Source organism: Schistocerca nitens, chromosome 1 (genome assembly GCF_023898315.1).
Source record: "Schistocerca nitens isolate TAMUIC-IGC-003100 chromosome 1, iqSchNite1.1, whole genome shotgun sequence".
NCBI classification, from domain to species: domain Eukaryota; kingdom Metazoa; phylum Arthropoda; class Insecta; order Orthoptera; family Acrididae; genus Schistocerca; species Schistocerca nitens.
Window position 1 is genome coordinate 1,181,945,411 of NC_064614.1, and position 19,515 is coordinate 1,181,964,925.

A 19,515-nucleotide genomic window follows, 5' to 3' on the forward strand; every position below is an offset into this window, starting at 1 on the left:
CGAAATTAGTCTGGCCTCCATCTACAGTAACCTACTGTCTCCACACCTTTCACCCAACAGTTTCCACCCATCTCCCCCTATCCTATCACTTCCTCACTATGTGTGTCTCCCACCTTGTTTGTGTGCCACCCTCTGCTAATGCACCCACCCATCTTTCATGCTCCTCTTCTTTTTCACTCCATCTCCGCACCTCCCTTTCCCACAACCTCCTGACACTGCAATTGTCAGCATTCTAATCCCTGCAAACTCCCCCACACAGAGTTCCTCTCTCACCCCACTTATGCACTACTATCCCTTCCACTTCCTGCTGCTCTCCAGATTGCTGCTTCCATTCCACGTGATAGCTGCATTCCAGTCCAAGGTGCCGGAGATGGCAGTTTTGAGTGTATGAGGTGTGCTTTCTTGTGTGAATGAATATATGTGTGTGTGTGCGCGTGTGTTTCCTTTTTTGACGAAGACTGTGGCCAAAAGCTAATATGTAAGTGTATTTTCGCTGTTCCTGTCTGCAACTTAAGATGTCATCTTTACGGTAGGTAGTGATTTATCTTTGCCTTATATTGTTGTTATTACTGTAATTTAACAGTCTGTATTCAGAGAAACATACAATGTACTTACAGGATGGTTAGGACTGTCTTATGACCTCATACAATTACAATTCAGCAACTTGCAGTCCATTCACAACATTGCACAGAATATGAATGTAGCACTAATGAGGATCAGAAATCAATGCCCATGGCAATGTCTCTCTTTAAAAATGGCAGACAGACATTGCAGTGAGAAATGATGGTTTCAGTACCTTTTTTTCATGTTAAAACATGGGGCAAATTTTTCACAGAAGTTTGAAGACAGATTGTCCCGTGAACATTATTTTCTGAACTTCAATTACGTTATGTCTGTACTCTGCACAAAACACTGTGTCAGGATGGCAAATTGCATGATCTAAGTATTAGGATGGGAACAATAACATGCAAAACTTTTTTCACTCATTTTGAGCTCTGAAGAACGTGATTCTTGTGAAAATGGCTCTTGTACCTACATCAAGTTAAAAATGGAAATGTAATTTGGCAGAAGTTGATGCGAGTCTCCGAGGAACTTTCTGTTCAAATTTCAAACAAAACAAATTGAAGCTGGCTGAGTTGGGAGCATCTTCAACATTCAGCAAATTGTCATAGTATGACCCATGAGTGCCAAATTTCATTTATCTAAGAATTCCACAGGTCTGGTAGAAAAAATTTTTCTCTCTCTCTCTCTCTCTCTCTCAAAACAAACACACACACACACACACACACACACACACACACACACACACACTTGTGAAAATTGCAACACAGAAAAAAGGCATGCTATTACAATGACATTTATACCAGAGAATGGTCATTTTAATACACAAATGGTTAGAATTTCAGAAAGGTATATGCACTCGGACCATGAAAATTGAGTATGGGATGAAGCCATCACATGCTGCAATCAAAGACTCTGGATGTCGTGACAGGGAATCAAAGAGGCTCTCTGGATGTGCTGCTATCATACACACTGTCACATCGTTTGTAGGCATGTCCACAAAGCATTGATAGTGGTTGCAGGAGTGCCAGTATGAACAAGTTGTTGCCAGACTACATGCCAGACATGTTCAATGGGCGATATGTCAGGTGAATGTGCAGGCCAAGAACACAGTGGTATCAGTCACTTTTTGAGGAAGACTCGTACATTCCTCACAGAATGTAACCATGTTTTATCCTCTTGAAATATGGCACGTGGAGCTTAAAGGAGGGGCAGTGACTCTAACTCTAAAGCCTGTCTCATGTAGTGGTTGTTGCCCAGACTGCCCTGAATACATGAAAGGCAAGTTTGCATGTTATAATCAATAGTGCCCCAAACCTTCACACTTTGCTTTTGTCCACTATGCTGCTCAACAACGTGGTCTATTCAACAGCATTAACCCTGGTAGCATCCAACACATTTACGACCTTCACTGTAGGGTAAGCTGAAGTAGGACTCATAAAAAAACACTACATTTAACCACTGAGTATGCCAGTGACAACTTTAAATGCCGATAGCTGTCTAAAGCATTGGTGGTTTCTGAACAATGGAAGCTGATGCTATGGCACATGTGCCCTGAGCAGACAGCGTCGAAACATCAATGCAAACATTTTATTACCTGTTTTTAAGATCTTGTTAACTTATAAGCCTAAGGACTGAATACCCATGTCATTTGTTTGACATAATATATACGAGGACCGGCCAAACGCTGCACAGTGTGCAGACGTGCGAAAGTGCTGCACATGTGCGCACGTGTGCGACAGCGAGCTACAGCGACATCTGTTATTAGACATGTGTCCTAAATGAAAGGCGGCGGCTCCACATCCCTGTTTAAGTGGTACAAGCAAGAGAACAACATACCCAGTCTCGTTTACTCCTGGTGACCGTAACTTTAACAGAGTAGTACTGAGAAATGGCAGGTAGTGTGAAAAAGCAAAGAACAGAAGATCTATGTTCTCAGTCGTTTCGATCAAGCATCAGTGATGAAAATCTCCCGCAACTGCTTGCGGGAGCCGTGCTTTTGTGCCCGATATTAACTATATCATTTCTCATGACCAGTGATAAACGTGTTTGGATTTATTCCTTTCATAATTCCTTTCACAATTAAAAAGTATTGTTTACTAATTGTGCATTATTGCCTCATTCTGCTCCATGTTACATTATTATCAGGAAAACTGGTCATTAAACCGATTGTTGTATACTTACATTTAAGGTTTCTTTTTCCTTTTTTCTTTTTCTCTTTTTTAAAAAATGTGAATGTCTACGCTCAGCTGAAGTCGATAAAACATAACATTCATCTAATTGTCAGTTATTATGCAGATTTCAGATGGAACTGATGAAAGATATAGCAATAATGGTACAGGTCATTATCGAGAGGTCTGTGGTTGTCATTCTGTTCAGAGGTCAGTGAGACAGATATTATGTGGGTGTAACTGAGGGCACCGAGAATTAGTTATAGGAAACCTTGTATTGGTTTAATGTTATTTGAAATCATGACTAAGGTTCGTTGGAAGTCGCTAAGTGCTCTCTTTCTTAAATACTAGATCAAAAACATTACGCGTATTTACGTGCCGTCAGTCAAGCTGCCTTAATAAAAACCCACGGTTGTTAACTGTATTACTTGTCTTACTGGGTTAAACTGTTAACATAAAAGTAGACGTCTCAATGAGTAGACTGTGACAGTATTTTAAATGTTTAATACGCGAAATACCTTCCCATGGTTGGCTTGCAAGCTATGGAAAGAGCACTAGAATGCACCGGTACAGAGTATCTCAGTAAGTGGATAAAGCGACATCAGTGCATAGAAACATGCACTACATGAACGCTGACGGCTGCGGCGTGCACGCTGTGACCTGGAAGTTGCACATGTGCAGGAGTACCGCACGCGTGCAGAATTTCTGGCCGGCCCTGATATATACACTGCTGTTAGTCAAAATTGCAACACCCAGAAGAAATGGTCAGAATCACTCCCAAATTGAAGGATTTGTAGAACAGTGGAGCCAAAATGAGTGATTAAAATTACAGATGTAACTCTTCTGTCAGTTGCAGCCATACGGGAAGATAGCGATCATCCCAGTCTGTGGTCACATTGCATGGTCCAGTACGTTTGTCAGTGTGTACAACTCTCTTCTATCCACTGGTTCTATATACATCACTCTTGTAACAGTGGGTCCTGTATGAACCACAATGTCACTGTAGGACAAATTCTTTTTCCAGAGCCCAACCATTCTGCCTCGTTCGAACTCATTCACGAGCTGATATTGCACCCTCTGACGTCGTCAAGGCCTATCGTCATTTTCCACATTTTCACTTTGACAGCTCTGCACCAAATGAGCCTTGCGTAACACCAGGCTGCTTGCTCACACAACAGGAGGTGCTGCTGGGCCTACTTGCACATAATCTGTCTCTGCAATTTTAATCACTTATTATGGCTCCAATGTGTAACATATCCTTTGGTTTTGGAGTGATTCTACTGTTCCTTATGGGTGTTGTAATTTTCATGGGCAGCAGTGTACATATTACATCAAATTACATGAATACCTTCATCTACATCTACAAGGCTACTCTGCAAATCACACATAAGTGCCTGGCTGAGAGTTCATTGAACCACCTTCACAATAATTCTCTATTATTCCATACTCTAACATCACGCGGAAAAAATGGACACCTATTTTTTTCCATGCGAGCTTTGGTTTCCCTTATTTTGTTATGATGATCGTTTCTCCATATGTAGGTCAGTATCAACAAAATATTTTTGCATTCAGAGGAGAAAGCTGGTAAAAGAAATTTCTGTGTGAAGAGCCCACCACAATGAGACATACCTTTGTTTTAATAATGTCAACTCCAAATCTTGTATCATGTCCATGACACCCTCTACCCTATTCTCAATAATACAAAATGTGCTGCCCTTCTTTGTACTTTCTCAATGTAATCCTTTAATCTTACCTGGTAAGGATCCTACACAGTGCAGCAGTATTGCAAATGAGGATAGACAAGTGTTGTGTAGGCAGTCTCTTCAGTAGATCTGTTGCACCTTCCAAGTGCTCTACCCACAAAACGTTGTCTTTGGTAGCCTTCCCCACAACATTTTCGATGGGTTCTTTCCCGTTTACATTGTTCGTAATCATAATTCCGAGGCATTTAGTTGAATTTACAACCTTTAGATTTCATGGATCTATTGTGTAACCGAAGTTTAACGGATTCCTTTCAGCACTCATGTGAGTGACCTCACACTTATCATTATACAGTATCAATTGCCAATGTCCACACCATCCAGATATCTTATCTAAATTAGTTTGCAATTGACTTTGATCTTCCAATAACTTTACTAGCTGATAAACTACAGCATCATCTGCAAACAACCTAAGACAGGTGCTCAGATTGCCTCCTAAATTGTTAATATAGGTAAAGAATAGCAGAGGGTCTACAACATTACCTTAGGGAATGCCAAAAATCACTTTTGTTTTACTCCACGACTTTCTGTGAATTACTACAAACTGTGACCTCTCTGACAGGAAATCATGAATCCAGTTACATAACTGAGACCATATTCCATAAGCACGCAATATGATTACAAGCCACTTGTGAGGTATGGTGTCAAAAGCCTCCTGGCAATCTAGAAATACAGAATCAATTTCAAATCCCTTGCCGACAGCACTCAACACTTCATGTGAATAAAGAGTTAGTTGTGTTTCACAAGAACAATGTTTCCTAAATCCATGTTGACTGTGTGTGTGAATAGAATGTTCTCTTCAACGTAACTCATAATGTTCGAACACTATGTATGTCCCAAAACCTTGCTGCATTTCAACGTTAATGACATGGTCCCATAATTTAGGGGATCACTCCCATTGCCTTTCTTGAATATTGGTGTGACCTGTGCAACTTTCCAGTCTTTGGGTACGGATCTTTGGCAAACAAGCAGTTGTGTACGATTGTTAGGTATGGAACTATTGCATCAGCAAGCTCTCAAAGTAGCCTAAGTAGAACACAATCTGAAACGGAAGACCTGCTTTTATTAAGTGAGTTCTGTTGCTTCGCTGCTCCGGGGATATCTACTAAGGTACTCATGTTGACAGCTGCTCTTGATTTGATTCTGGAATATTTATTTCACCTTCTTTGGTGAAGGAATTTCATAAGGTTGTGTTTATTTAGTAGCTCTGCTTTAGGAGCATTGTCACTGATAGTTATTTCCACTGCTATCGCGCACTGATTGTTCTTATGCTTCAATGTTAACAACATTTAAAAAATGTGCGACACGATCCAGCATTATTGTACCATTATGATCATTAAAATTGTTTCAATGCTGTATTTTATAGTATTTACAGTTTACACTGTGAGATCCAAATTCAGATCACCAATACAAAAATTTGCAAATACATTTAATTCTATGCCAACTTTTACTTACTGTATCTTTAACTATCTCCTTTTCTGTGGCCACAGCTTTTATGTGCACTAGAAAAGTACGGCCTCGCACTCTAAATAACTTGGGACTTGTCAGTGTGATTGTTCCACCCTGTTCTGATAGGTCAAGGCACTGTGACAAGATTACGGGGCCACATAATACCTCACAGTTGTGGTCCCTCATGTACTCCTCTGATGTAACTGGATTTTCAGTCTTCCCTTGAACAACACAAACAGAAAATATTACAAATTACAATTATGACAATACTTGGCTTTTACAATGTGGGATTAAAATACACGACTCAAATACCACAGCCATTAAGAAGCACCTTCAGCACATGCAAAAACACAGATATCAACCATCAATTATATCAATTCTCTATTGATATCAAAATCCATTGGCTAAAATAACTGTCAAAATGAAATAAAATTAAAAAATAAACTATTAGTTTTTCAAAGTAGCAAACACACTGTCTTGTCTTCCTGATGTAATTTCAGACATACCTTTCACTTCACCATCACACTGCATGCCAATGTTGAAATCTATTCCTTCATCTACTTGTGGCATCATGGTTTTCTCTTTCCTTCCAATCCCAGTTGCATTCTGTTTCAGGAGAGTTACTTGTATATTTGGTGGATTTGAACATGGAGAATGAAGGGAAAATTTCAGATCAACATGGCCAATGCAGCAACTACGTGGGAGTGTTATTTCAAACACATGTTCATCCCATGTGGTACTGACAAAGAAAAAAATACCCAATTGGTGATTATATTCTGCAATAGTGCATGTCTATTATATACATATAAACATAAAACTTCATAAATCAATAACAACCAAACACAGTAAAGAATCCTATACATTTGTAATAATTTTTTCCTGGCATATGACTGCATTGTTAAGTTATGATGCTCACAAATAATCTAACATTTGCAAAGCGTGCTTCATCAAGGTTGTATATTTACTACTGACCAGTGGCACTTTAGCTGTTATACACTGATATTTATATAGGCCTATTTTCACTTGTCAAGAAGAGTATATAATTGATGTTCAAATAGATGGAAGAACTAGTGACAAGATGTTTGCCCCCTTTTCCCATGTGTAACAGTTAATCCTCTTTCTTTTTCGTTCCAATAACCTCTAATTTTCTCTAAGTGTCACTTTGTTTCTTCTGTACATTGTGCTCCTGTTTTATTGTTTTCTGTATTTAGATATTTCCAAGTTTCATACCTCTTAGAGCCTCTGTTATTTCTGATTCTTGAATTGACTTCCCAAAAGTTTGTCATTACATCTCATATTTTCCAGTTGTTCTGTGAGATTTCTCCGTTATTTCTAATTTTCCAACCACCCTTTGTAACACACACATAATTTTTCTACTAATGCTTATTTCTAGTGTCTAATGCATCTACCTTCTAATCCATTGTTAACCTCACACGCATATAAGAAATACACGTTGAAGTGACATGGTTTCACACTCCTACATATTTATTTCTTATACTAGATAATCTTTACTAAACTGTTTGCTCTTTCCACTTTGATCATTCATTCATGTGTTAAAGAAGTTTCAAATACATTTCCTAACACTATTTCACCAAGGTATTTGAACCTTGATCTTATCTATGTCACCTATTTCTATTGCTACATACTTGTGTGTATTTTTATTGCCACTTCCTTTTATATTTCTGGCTGAATCTTTTACCAACAGTAATTTTTTGCCTCTTATTGCCCAATCTGTAACAAGCCACTTCTGTAATCTGGTAATGCTTCCACAAAGCCCTATGCTAAAGTGCCTTCAACCCATGGGCCTCCCGTAATTGCCACTGATATTTATATTGGCAGCTTACTACACTTTATTGTGATGCTCTGCCAAATCCAAAACTGACAACTCCAGAAACACACTTTAACATACAACACTACAATTGTTCTTAAGAAATGAAAAACATGCTATGAAAATAAATGGCTTTTAAAGACGCAGAAATGAAATATCAATATGAAATTTTTAAGACTCACGCATCATTCTGCAATCTCCAGGACCGAGTAAGCTGTAGGTCATCACCCTGCTGCAAATGTTGAGGATGCCTGCGCTGTTTCTGTGCCTGCATTATCTCACTCCAACAGGGTGGCACTGCAGCTGCATAGCAAGGTGTTAAGTTTTCAAATAAAGTCAGCTCGTAGAGCTGTTGCAGATCAGACATACTGAGCTCTGTTTTATTTGCCAGTAACTGGCTGCTGCCGGAACTGAAAAATACAGGGATAATACATTTTAACACAACACTACTAGAAAAACTGGAAAGCAGAAGATATCAGCAGTAATAAATTGATAGATCACTGATGATAAGAAGATTTTCATTTACAAAGCACAAAAGAAATTTGAAAAAGGACCTAACATGAAAAGAGCTTTCAAAGCATGCTAAAGTTTTGCTGTTGCATCTACGATATTATACTGTAACATCATAAAAAAAAAAAAAGTTCAGCTCATAGTGACAGTGTTGTGTGCTGACATTTTCAGTGGAATAATAAACCAGCCCACCAGGTTAGAGTTCCTGTTTCAAGACAGCATTTCAATTTTCATGAACATAAAAAGAATTAGTAGTCTTGTGTCATAATGTCATAAGTGTATGTAAGACAGATCCCTTTCTGTAGTTGAGGCTGACAATGCACACTCAACTCTGAGATAGTCAGTTTGAACATTGGTGGTGTAGTAAATTTTCATACTCAGTACTGGGTCAGCAAGACCAAAACTCTCCATGTCTCATGGAGTGAGGACATGTGGCACTGTTGATGATGATCTGACCCTCAGCAAGGACATTAACTTCAGTGGTTCCCTTCAAGCCAGTCAGAAAATTAGGCTATACGGCAGCAATGGGTTTCACCCTCCTCCCCACAAAAAGACTTGCACTAAATAGTACACACACTCATTAATTCACTTACACTGGATAGATAATGCCTAGGGTACAACATTCACACTTTTTGAAGGGAAGCTGTCATGCTGTGCAAATAAATAAAATCTGCCAAGTATGTAGCTGAAATGCCCTTCAAGGCCATCCCCTCATCAATGTCAAATGGTTTTATGTACTTTACAGAAATGTGGAATGATTTAAAAATCAAATAAAAATCATGCTCAAGAAACTGGCAGTAATAGAGAAATTATAGCTCTGTCAACACCCTCAAACAATTTAGTACTTTATCTGTCTTTAGCAACCATAAAAGCAGTTGTCGGGGGGCAGAACAAAAAAAAAAATAAAAACACTACCAGTTGCACAAAAGAAATTTTATTTCTCGGCCAGTTTCAAGCACTTGTGTCCTCCTCCAGAAAAATATACCACAAATAAGTACAAGGTGGGTAAGAATATTACAATTTCGCAAGTATAAAAATTTGAAGGTAAAGTTAGTTGGTTGGTTAGTTGGAAGGGATGCTGGGAGGAGGACCAAACAGCGAGGTCATCAGTGCCATCAGATTAGGGAAGGATGTGGAAAAAAGTTGGCCGTGCCCATTCAAAGGAACCATCCCAGTTTTTGCTTGAAGTAATTTAGGGAAATCACGGAAAACCTAAATCAGAATGGCTGGACACAGGTTTGAACTATTGTCCTCCCAAATGCGAGTACAGTGTGCTAACCACTGCACCACCTCACTCGGTAAGATAAAGAGATGGTACACACCAAGAATTACATCATCATCAGTGATGTGTCAAAAATAAACAGGTGTATGCAACTCGATACTGTAATCCGAAAAAATACAAGAACAATGTTTAATACAATAATAAAATGTGCCATGGCAAAAAGAGCTTATAAGTGCTCACACATGGATAATAGTGCATGTACAAATAGGGTATAAGGAAATCAATCAACAAGTGCAGACATTATGCAATAACTGGAGCTAAGCAGCTAATGACATGTATATCTTGAGGTTGGTCTCAGAGTGGGGGTAAAAGTAACACAAAATAATAAAACAAAAATCTTATATAACTGCAGTTGCCATGAAATATAAATGAAAATGTAAGTGCACATTACCAGCATATTAACTAATATATAAAATCCTACATATTAATGACAAATAAAATAAGTTAATACAAATGGCATGCGGCAATATGGATGGGAAATTTTCTTCCCTACATGCAGACGGTTAGTTATAGGCCCTATTAATTTTCATAGGTAGGACATATTTATTCGGTAGGTTACAGTCACTGCTACAACTGTGACTGCAGGTACATTCAGTAAGTTGCAGTCAGTAGGTTGCAATCAGTGTGTTAGTTTCAATAGTTTTCAGAAAGTTGTTGGACTTTGCTACGTACAGCCAGTAAATCATTAGTTACACACTACAGTTTGGCCATACAGTGTTGCATTTAGTTGCTGTTAGCCATATACAGTTACATTTAAACAGCTGTTCACAGCTATAATAAGTCAACCTTTTACTGTTTGGTACAATTGTTACATATAGTTAACTTTATCTTTTGATATGAATATAACAGAGGGAAACATTCCACGTGGAAAAAATATATCTAAAAAGAAAGAAAGTGATGAGACTTACCAAACAAAAGCGCTGGCAGGTCGATAGACACACAAACAAACACAAACATACACACAAAATTCTAGCTTTCGCAACAAACGGTTGCTTCGTCAGGAAAGAGGGAAGGAGAGGGAAAGATTACCTTAGGGGTAAGTCTTTCCGCTCCCGGGATTGGAATGACTCCTTACCCTCTCCCTTAAAACCCACTTCCTTTCATCTTTCCCTCTCCTTCCCTATTTCCTGACGAAGCAACCGTTTGTTGCGAAAGCTAGAATTTTGTGTGTATGTTTGTGTTTGTTTGTGTGTCTATCGACCTGCCAGCGCTTTTGTTTGGTAAGTCTCATCACTTTCTTTCTTTTTAGATATAACTTTATCTTTTTTTACACAGCTTTTTTAGTATAAGTTGATCATCGATAGTTACAGGTTGTGCGTCATCAACAGTTACAAGTAATGATCCATTTTCAGTTGCGATTGGATAGCCACTTACGTTAGCATTTATTATTACAGATACTAAGCCATCCACAACTTACAAGATAATTTTGCTTCAGGTGGTTAGTTATATATAAACAATCAGCTACACACATTCTTTTCTTTCTGACATCAGTATTTACAGTTAACAAGCACATTACCCATACTGTTTCAGCTAGTCAAATCTATTACACTTAATGCATACAATTAGTGTGAAAGGAACTATATAATTATTTCACGAAACATATTTAGGACCATGTGTACATTCTTGAACTAGTTATTTCACTATATCAGAAGTATACAACTATGCCCACATTTATATTATCCTACAGTTATTTTTGACCATTTTGGCTACTGATCCAGATGTGTTTCTCTACTTACTTCAGTTATCGCTTTTGGCCCCTTGGTGCATTTTGCATATTGTTTGCATGCCCATATTTCATGCTAATGATGTCTCTACACCAGTTCAGTGACCTTTTATAAAGCTTACCACATAACTGCTACGAATGTCGCTAGTTATAACTGTTTAACGACCGTATTCACGACCATGCTTGTATTCTAGTACTAGTCGTTTCACTGTAACGGAAGTATACAATTGTGCCCTCACTTCCTCTCCTCTACAGTTATTTTCTGACTCATCATATTAGCTACTGATTGAGAAATTCTCTCCACTTACTCCAGTTACAGCTTCCAGCCTTATGATATACTTCACACTTTGTTTCTACTGACAGGTTCCCTGCTAGCAAACTTCTGATTTCACTGTATCTGTTTCAGCAATAAGTTGCTAAACTTCCCATCCATAGTGCCACACATATCATTTGTATTAACTTATTTTACATATCGTTAATATCTAGGATTTTATATATTAGTTAATTGGATGGTTATGTGCACATACATACTGAAACATAACAACTAGGACCTTAACACTTCTTTAAAGTTCGTTACCAGCAATTTTTCATTCACATTAATTAGTTGAAAAGCTAACAGCATGTCAACAACAATCCTAAGCATAACTAGATATGGGCAATATCAGTAATACTACACTTTAGACATTGTGATCATGAAATAAATCTACACAATGTATTCCTTATATCTCAAGTAGACACTGTAATTGGCTGAAATGTTTAAAACTATTCTATTCTCTTAATATTGCTAAAATTCTCCTACCATCATTGTTGATAACACATGTAAAACAGAAATGATTTGAAAGTATTTAAAATTAGTAAATTCAGTTACAATTATTATCCACGACACCCAGTTAAAAATTAATATAATTCAAAAAACAAAGAACAAAATTCATTTAAAATAAGAGTTTAACTCTGTAAGCACAAAGCATTATCTTATCTGTCAGATTCAATTTTGAAAATATTGAATTACTGAAATGAAGCACATTTTAATTAAAGCTACCTAGGAAACATGTTAGGAAGAATTTATATGATATATCTTACGAATAATCCACTAAAATGTACTGGTCTGACCTTGGCATCCAGAGCTAAAGCTTACTGGATTAACAGTCTTTTTGTTGTGCCTATCTGCAGCTCAACATCTCAATTATATGATGAGTAACAATCTACCCTTTTCATATCATTGTCATTAAAATGTTATATGTACCATTATATTTATGTATCTGACTATGTTCACTGTGAATGAAATTGCTCTGTAGCAAAATTCATGTAATGTAATGTCATTTTGTTTTATGACTTGTTCAGTGTTATTTAATGTACTGTTATATGTCAAAATTCATTGTAATCTCTAATTTTCTGTTTTTAACACTTTTGTCATTGTAGCAAAATGTGTGAAAGACCTACGTCAGTTTCACTTGAAGTATCAATGCGGCACCTGTGCCAATCAGTTTAGTGAACATGTAATCAATTCTAAAAGGCACACACTGTGCCAACTTTGTACAGTTGTACCTCAAAATAAACAAGACAGAAACTCAAAATAGTGTGTGGCACAAATTGATATAGCCATTACTACCCACTTGGTCAAAGTTTGTAAATCAAGACTTCTGCTTATTCAGAACAGCAGCAAGATCAACTTTTTGAAGCAGACAACATAGGTTTAATTATTTGATAGCAGTCGAAGAACTTTTTATGGGGAAACTTCTCAATATTTGTTTCTGTTTTATGGCAACTACAGTGGTGTAAGTTTCTGCTCTATTATTTTATCTTACTTTTACTCAGACTCCGAGATCAACCTAAGGTTATGCAACTCATTAGCTGACTTGCTCCAGTCCTTGCATGATTTCTGCACTTGTTGTTTGGTTTCCTTATACCATATTTGTACAAGGTCCGGCAGAAAAACCTCCCCTTTAAGGAAAGCTAATAAAAACAAAAACAAATAAGGTAGAACAATTTTATTTATACTAAATAAAAGTACATATTATGCCATTTTAGAAAATACTCTTATGGTCTTACTTTTTAAATAAAACATCCCTTAAATGGCTTCCTGCACTGTCGACACACTGATTGAGTCTTTCCCTGAAGTTATTCATTACTCTTTGAGTCATTTCAGGTGGAATAGCTTCAACCTCTTGTGTAATTGCTTCTTTCAGGGCTCGTAAAGATTGTGGACGTTGTTCATAAACTTTTGCTTTTAAATAGCCCCAAAGAAAGAAATCACAGGGCGTTAAGTCCGGCGATCGTGGGGGCCAGCCAATGTCTCCACGCAACGAGATCACATGTCCAGGAAACATTTCCTTCACCAATGCCAGTGACTGCCGCGCTGTGTGGGCTGTAGCACCATCTTGCTGGAACCACACATTCTCTATTTCACCAAAAAGCTCCCTTAGTTGCGGTTGGAGAAAGTCGCGGAGCATGGCACAATAGCGTTCACTGTTGACGGTTAAATTCCTGTCATTTTCTTCGAAAAAGTAAGGACCGATCACTCCGGAATTGTAAACACCACACCATACTGTTACTTTAGGGCTATGAAGTGGTCGTTGATGAAGTTCTTGGGGATTGTGTTCACACCAGTACCTGCAATTTTGGCTGTTCACTGTTCCGGCAAGGTGAAAGTGTGCTTCATCAGAAAAAATCACAATATCGTTGGGACGAATGTTCCGAAGAAGGTCTTGGCACAAACTTACACGGACACCACAGTCTCGTTCACTCAGTTCCTGCGTAGTTACAATTTTGTAAGGATGCATTTTAAGATCTCGATGCACGATTCTTCTCACACTTCGATCAAATATCCGTAATGCTGCCGCATGCTTTTTAGCGGATCGTCGAGGAGATTGTTGAACTGAAGCTCTAACTGCATCAACATTTCCGGGGCCTGTTGCAGTCCGTGGTCGTCCAGGTGGTTTCCTTTTTAATGCGGAACCTGTCTCACGAAAGTTATCAACCCAAGAATAAATTGTTTTCTTATCGGGAACAGGGTCCCGTCGTCCGAGCGCAAAGCGAACGCGAAAAGCACGTTGAGTATTAATAGGCGATTCGCCATTTTGAATAAAATCTTCCACTACGAAGGCACGATGTTCACCAGACCACGCCATGGCGTACACTGAAAACGGCACGTAGGCAGCTACTTAACGACGCGCCCTCCACCACTCTGCTCCTTCTACTGTCCGCTGCACGTTACTTTGTAATCGGGGAGTTTTTTATGCCGGACCCTGTACATGCTCTTTTCACATAAACACATTTTATTATTGTATTACATACTGTTCTCGTATTTTTTTAGAAGTACAGTAAAACGCTGCATACACTTGTTTATTTTTTTTTACACTTGCTAATAATGCAGTAATTCGAAGTAAATTTTTATACTTCTTAAACTTTAATATTATTAGCCAGCTAGTACTTTTTTATGGTATATTTTTCTGCAGAGTCTTCTGAAGAAGGGCACTAAGCACCTGAAACCGGTGAATAAATAAAATTTCTTTTGTGGAATTGCATGGTTTTCCCAAGTGCAATTCCCTGATATTTCCAGACAAGTTTAAGCATTTTTCCCTTACAAATTATGGATTCAAGGGTAAGTAAAGATGTAAGTTGAAAAAAATTTTAAGTACTTCTTTTGTAATTAACTGTTTTTAGATGGAGAAAGAGCTAAATGGTATGTGTGTTTCATTAAGACCACCGATTTATTTCAATAAAACAACACACATTTGGTGGCAAAAATACGCATTACATTGGAGTCGGAAGACAGATTTAAAATACCTTCACTGATTTCAGAAAAAACCTTAGAAGAAATAGGCCTTTTGAAAGAAGTGTACAAGGCAGGGTAGAGATGTGTAAACCAACACTAAAGGTGACCGCCAATAAAATGTTGGTTCTACTATGTTCTTTATTGTTGGTTATTACCCACTGTGTTATGTCTATTATTTTACAGGTATTGTTTGGTATTTCTTTCACGAAATACATAAGTACATAGTCTACGAACTGACAATGACTGCCACAATTTTATGCTTGTTATTGTCCATTCTTTGTAATATATAAACTCTTTCAAAGTGCCAAAATGTACTAGAAGAAATAAAATGTCTGTAAAACGCCACACTGTACAATGTACTTGCAGTGACACAGTCACAATTCCTGAACTCCATTGCCTGTTGCCTCTGGGCTGCCAAGGAGCACCACAGTCCATGGATAAACCACAAAACTCTTTCACATTACGCCACACATAAACAGACCTGGCCTGCGAGCAGATTGGTGAGATTAGATCCAATGGGCAGGGCCTGTACATTAGTGGGAAATGATGGGCTTCAGATCGGCAGGCCCAATCCGTTAAGAGATACCCTACAAAAATGGCCTGTGGTTCTGGCCCTTCATGGAAGTCCACTTGTACAACCAGCTATTCACGTGTCACAGACACCAAGTTGTTGAAATGAGACTGTAGTGATCAATCCATGCAACAGATAACTTGCACAAATACTCTGAGAATCAATACTAATGACGATAAGTAGCAACTCACCGTAAAGATGATTGCTGAGCTGCAGACAGGCACATAGAAAAGACAATCACACTCTCGCAACTAAATTTTTGGCCAGAGCCTTTGTCAGAAAACGAAACACACACACACACACACACACACACACACACACACACACACACACACATTCACATAATCATTTAGCCACAACTCATGCAAAAATGATTGCCACTCCATCTGCTGTGTCAACAGTCTCTGAGAATCAGATCCAAACAAACGACTCCTCATACGCCCCTGCCTCTCATCGGCAGCTGCTAGGCTAGTGGCAAGAAGTGGTACAGCACTGACTGCAAGCTGAGGGGAATGGTAGAAAAGAAAGAAGCAGTAAGAATGAGAGAGTAGAAAAGCGGGCTCATGTACTCAGCTGCACCCAGCCAGCAAAGATGCACGACATCTCAGTAAACAATTTAATCTGCTGACACAAAAATGAATTTTTTCCAGTGTTTTTTTTTTTCTCAAATTTCCCTGATATTTCCCTGATTTACCAAACACATTTGAAATTCCCTGATTTCCAGAATTTGTGGCAACCCTGAACTGATTTTTTTTCAACAATTTCAACAACAAATCACCCCACAAAATAATTACAATAAATCATAATAATAAGTAACAGAGTTAAGCCAAAACAATGACTGCTTGTAACAAACCTGGAGGATGCAAGCCCAGTGGGGGAGGGTGCTCGAACAGGTTCTGCAACATCAGCAGCTGGTGCTGCACTAGAAGGTCCTGCGGCATCTTGCATGCTAAATGTTGACCTCAGCTGTGTAGAAGAGGTACTAGGCATCATATAACTTTCTGATTGATCATCTTCACATTCCTCTGTGAAGCCTTCATCACTCATCACAAAGAAATGGATACTTCCTTTCTCTGTGCAAACACACAGCCTTTCCAGACCTTAATAGCATAAACAAAAGATCAGGTCTCGAAACAAAACACACATACACACAATAAAAAAGAAACAGTACAACAACAGTTTTGTATTGACACAAATATGAATGGAAACATAAGTATATATGTGAATGTGTAAAACACTGATACCTAAAAAAAAAAGTACATTTTAAAGTCTTATTTGAAGCAAAATTACACATCCTCGCAGAAAAAGTAAAGCACCCAGACGACACAGTCAAATGTTAATGTAACTTTGTCAATGTATACCCTAGCGTATGAATGATTATAATTGGAATCCTTTGTGACAAGCAAGACAGCCACCAGAGTGCATTAATGTCATTTGTGTTTAGTGTAGTTATCAGGCCTAGCAGGGTATGTAAGGGGGCACAAACAGCTTCAGATGTTGAGTGATTACTGACACAGACATGGAGGTGTTGCGTACTTGTGTGAGACACTGTTAACAGCACCTGACAGAGTGGAAGGGGCCTCATTGTAGGTCTCCATTTGGCCAGCTGGTCAAATCATGCAAAATCCAGATTTGTGGGGCATTCAGATGTGGCAGCAGCCCAATGTAGGAATGCACACGAACCTGAGGGCAAGCACATTTGTTGTCAAAGTTCTGGTCGACTACCGCAAGAGGGGAAGTGCCATTCTGTGCACTAGGCGCAACACAGTCCCTTCACATCTGCGTCTGCCATCCGAGAACAAGTGATGGACTCCCTGCAACATTCTGTGACCTCGTATGTTACATCTCACGCGACAAAATGGTGGTGTCATTTCTCCAACAGAACAATGTCCATTCACATGTGGCTCATCTCTCTATGAACTGTCTGTGTAATGGCTACGAAGACCCACAGGTCTGTCCCCAATTAGAAACTATGTCGGTTCAACTCCATCTGAAACAGATTTATGTCACTCTTCTCAACTGAATAAGTGCATGCCTCCAAGCCAAAGGGAATGCAATGTCCTACTGGTAAGTGGGCTCGTACTCTTACTCATACTCATGAGCCAAGTTATTCATAAATTTGACTTAATTTTGTAATCTTTGAAATAACATCATGTACCTTCTCACCTATGAAGTTTCATTTTGTTTCAACTCCCCTTCTGCATGCTTCACTTCGTAGTGTAACACTGCATTACACTTACAGTATTCGTACCACCTTAAGATGATCATGGTAGCTGATACACGTAAAGCAGTGTACATAAAAGGAGCAGATACTGTGCGCCCTAGTCTGTGTTTGTAAAGAGGGTGCGTGAGCAGTAACAATGAGAGCAAAGGCAAGTCTTCAGGGGATAAGCACCACTCACAGGTGCCATTTTGGTCTGAGCTGCCAGCGTTGATGGTCGTGTACATGAGGTGTGCTCGCTTGTGTGAATAAATGGTGTGTGTTTTTCTCCCTTTCCCTGATGAAGGCCACAGCCGGAAGTGTCTTTTTTAATTGTGGCTGTCTGCAACTTAACGTGTCATCTTTACCATAAGCAGCGATTTCTTTTTTCCTACATTGTTCAATTAAAATATGTTTCACTGCAATGAATCCATAGAAATTGCAATAACTGCAATCATTGTAAGTGCATAAAAGTTTTGGATTTATTAATATAACTTTATAGGTGATACAGAATCTGTTCCAAAGGCCTTTCTTTGCCTGAATGGATCGAGATGTTGCACCATGGGCAGCAGTACGAATAGTAACAGACTGGAAACAGTTTTGCGGAAATGAAACTTTATGAATAACCAAACAGGAAGAGCATTTGAGAGTGAGTATGTGAAGTGTCCACACAGATTTTCATACCTAGAAACATACAGTGCAAATCATTTCACCACAAAAAATGAGATTAAAAGCATTACTCTTTCACTTTATCACTCTGTGAGCTCTCCACTATTTGCAAGGATAGATGTAGACAAAAAGTCCTTACTGTCAGTCAGCTTTCCTAACTCACCCCACATTACTCCACCTACAGCAATTCATACAATACTATGAGTTTAAATGACTGTGCAAATAATGCTGATGGCTCTGACACGGTTTGTAGCTAATGCAGTTTTATGCAGTGAGATTGTAGCATTATAAAATTGTTGAACAATGCAGGAGAACTGCAGATAAACACTTTTAGCAAAGACAGACAGTTGGCCAACAGAAACCAACTCATTACATTAACAACAAGTATGTAAAAAGCCTGGCAGCTTTACAACACCATGGATGAGTAATCACTGGAGAATCAGACACAACCATAAAATACGCAAAGTTATTCATCCAAAGTAACTTAAGATGAAACAAACATACATATCTAGTTGTCAAAGGTACAGATTCATACAGATTCACTGGACAAGTAATGTGGATAGAGGTTACTTACAAAAATATTTTCCTATCTATCATATTGTCTGCCAATCTGGAAAACATACGAAGCCAGTTTAGTGGAAGAGAGATAAAATTCAAATGACAGTATCAGACTTCACTGCTGGTTTGTTTCAGCAGAGCATGAAAGAAATGCTCGGCAGTCACTAGTGGATGGTATTACAAGACAACTGCCATGATCATATGTAGAAAAGTAAGAAAGTAAGTAAGTAACAGTAATGGAAATTTCTAGATGGAGCAATACATAAAATGGAGCACAGAAACACATAAGAGGAAACAGCATTCACACTATCTTTCGAATAATGCTCCTTTTCTAGCACAAGTACAAGTCTTGCCATGATCACAAGAATGTGTGTTGGGTGAATGTGTGTTGGGTGAATGTGTGTACTTGTGCTAGAAAAATAGGTACTGCTCAATAGTTAGTGTGAATGCTGTTTCTT

General features: G+C 38.5%; 1 protein-coding gene across 1 annotated transcript in view; it reads right to left on the reverse strand.

The window, feature by feature from the left end:
- LOC126233282 (baculoviral IAP repeat-containing protein 6) overlaps positions 1-19,515 on the reverse strand; it is a 321,293-nt gene that overhangs the window by 225,206 nt on the left and 76,572 nt on the right. Inside the window, exons 11-14 of the mRNA XM_049942854.1 lie at positions 16,484-16,730; positions 7,952-8,179; positions 6,448-6,680; positions 5,948-6,162 (exon numbers count right to left, since the gene is read on the reverse strand). Of these exons, the coding sequence (XP_049798811.1) occupies positions 5,948-6,162; positions 6,448-6,680; positions 7,952-8,179; positions 16,484-16,730 (923 nt within the window). The remainder of the gene's footprint in view (positions 1-5,947; positions 6,163-6,447; positions 6,681-7,951; positions 8,180-16,483; positions 16,731-19,515) is intronic.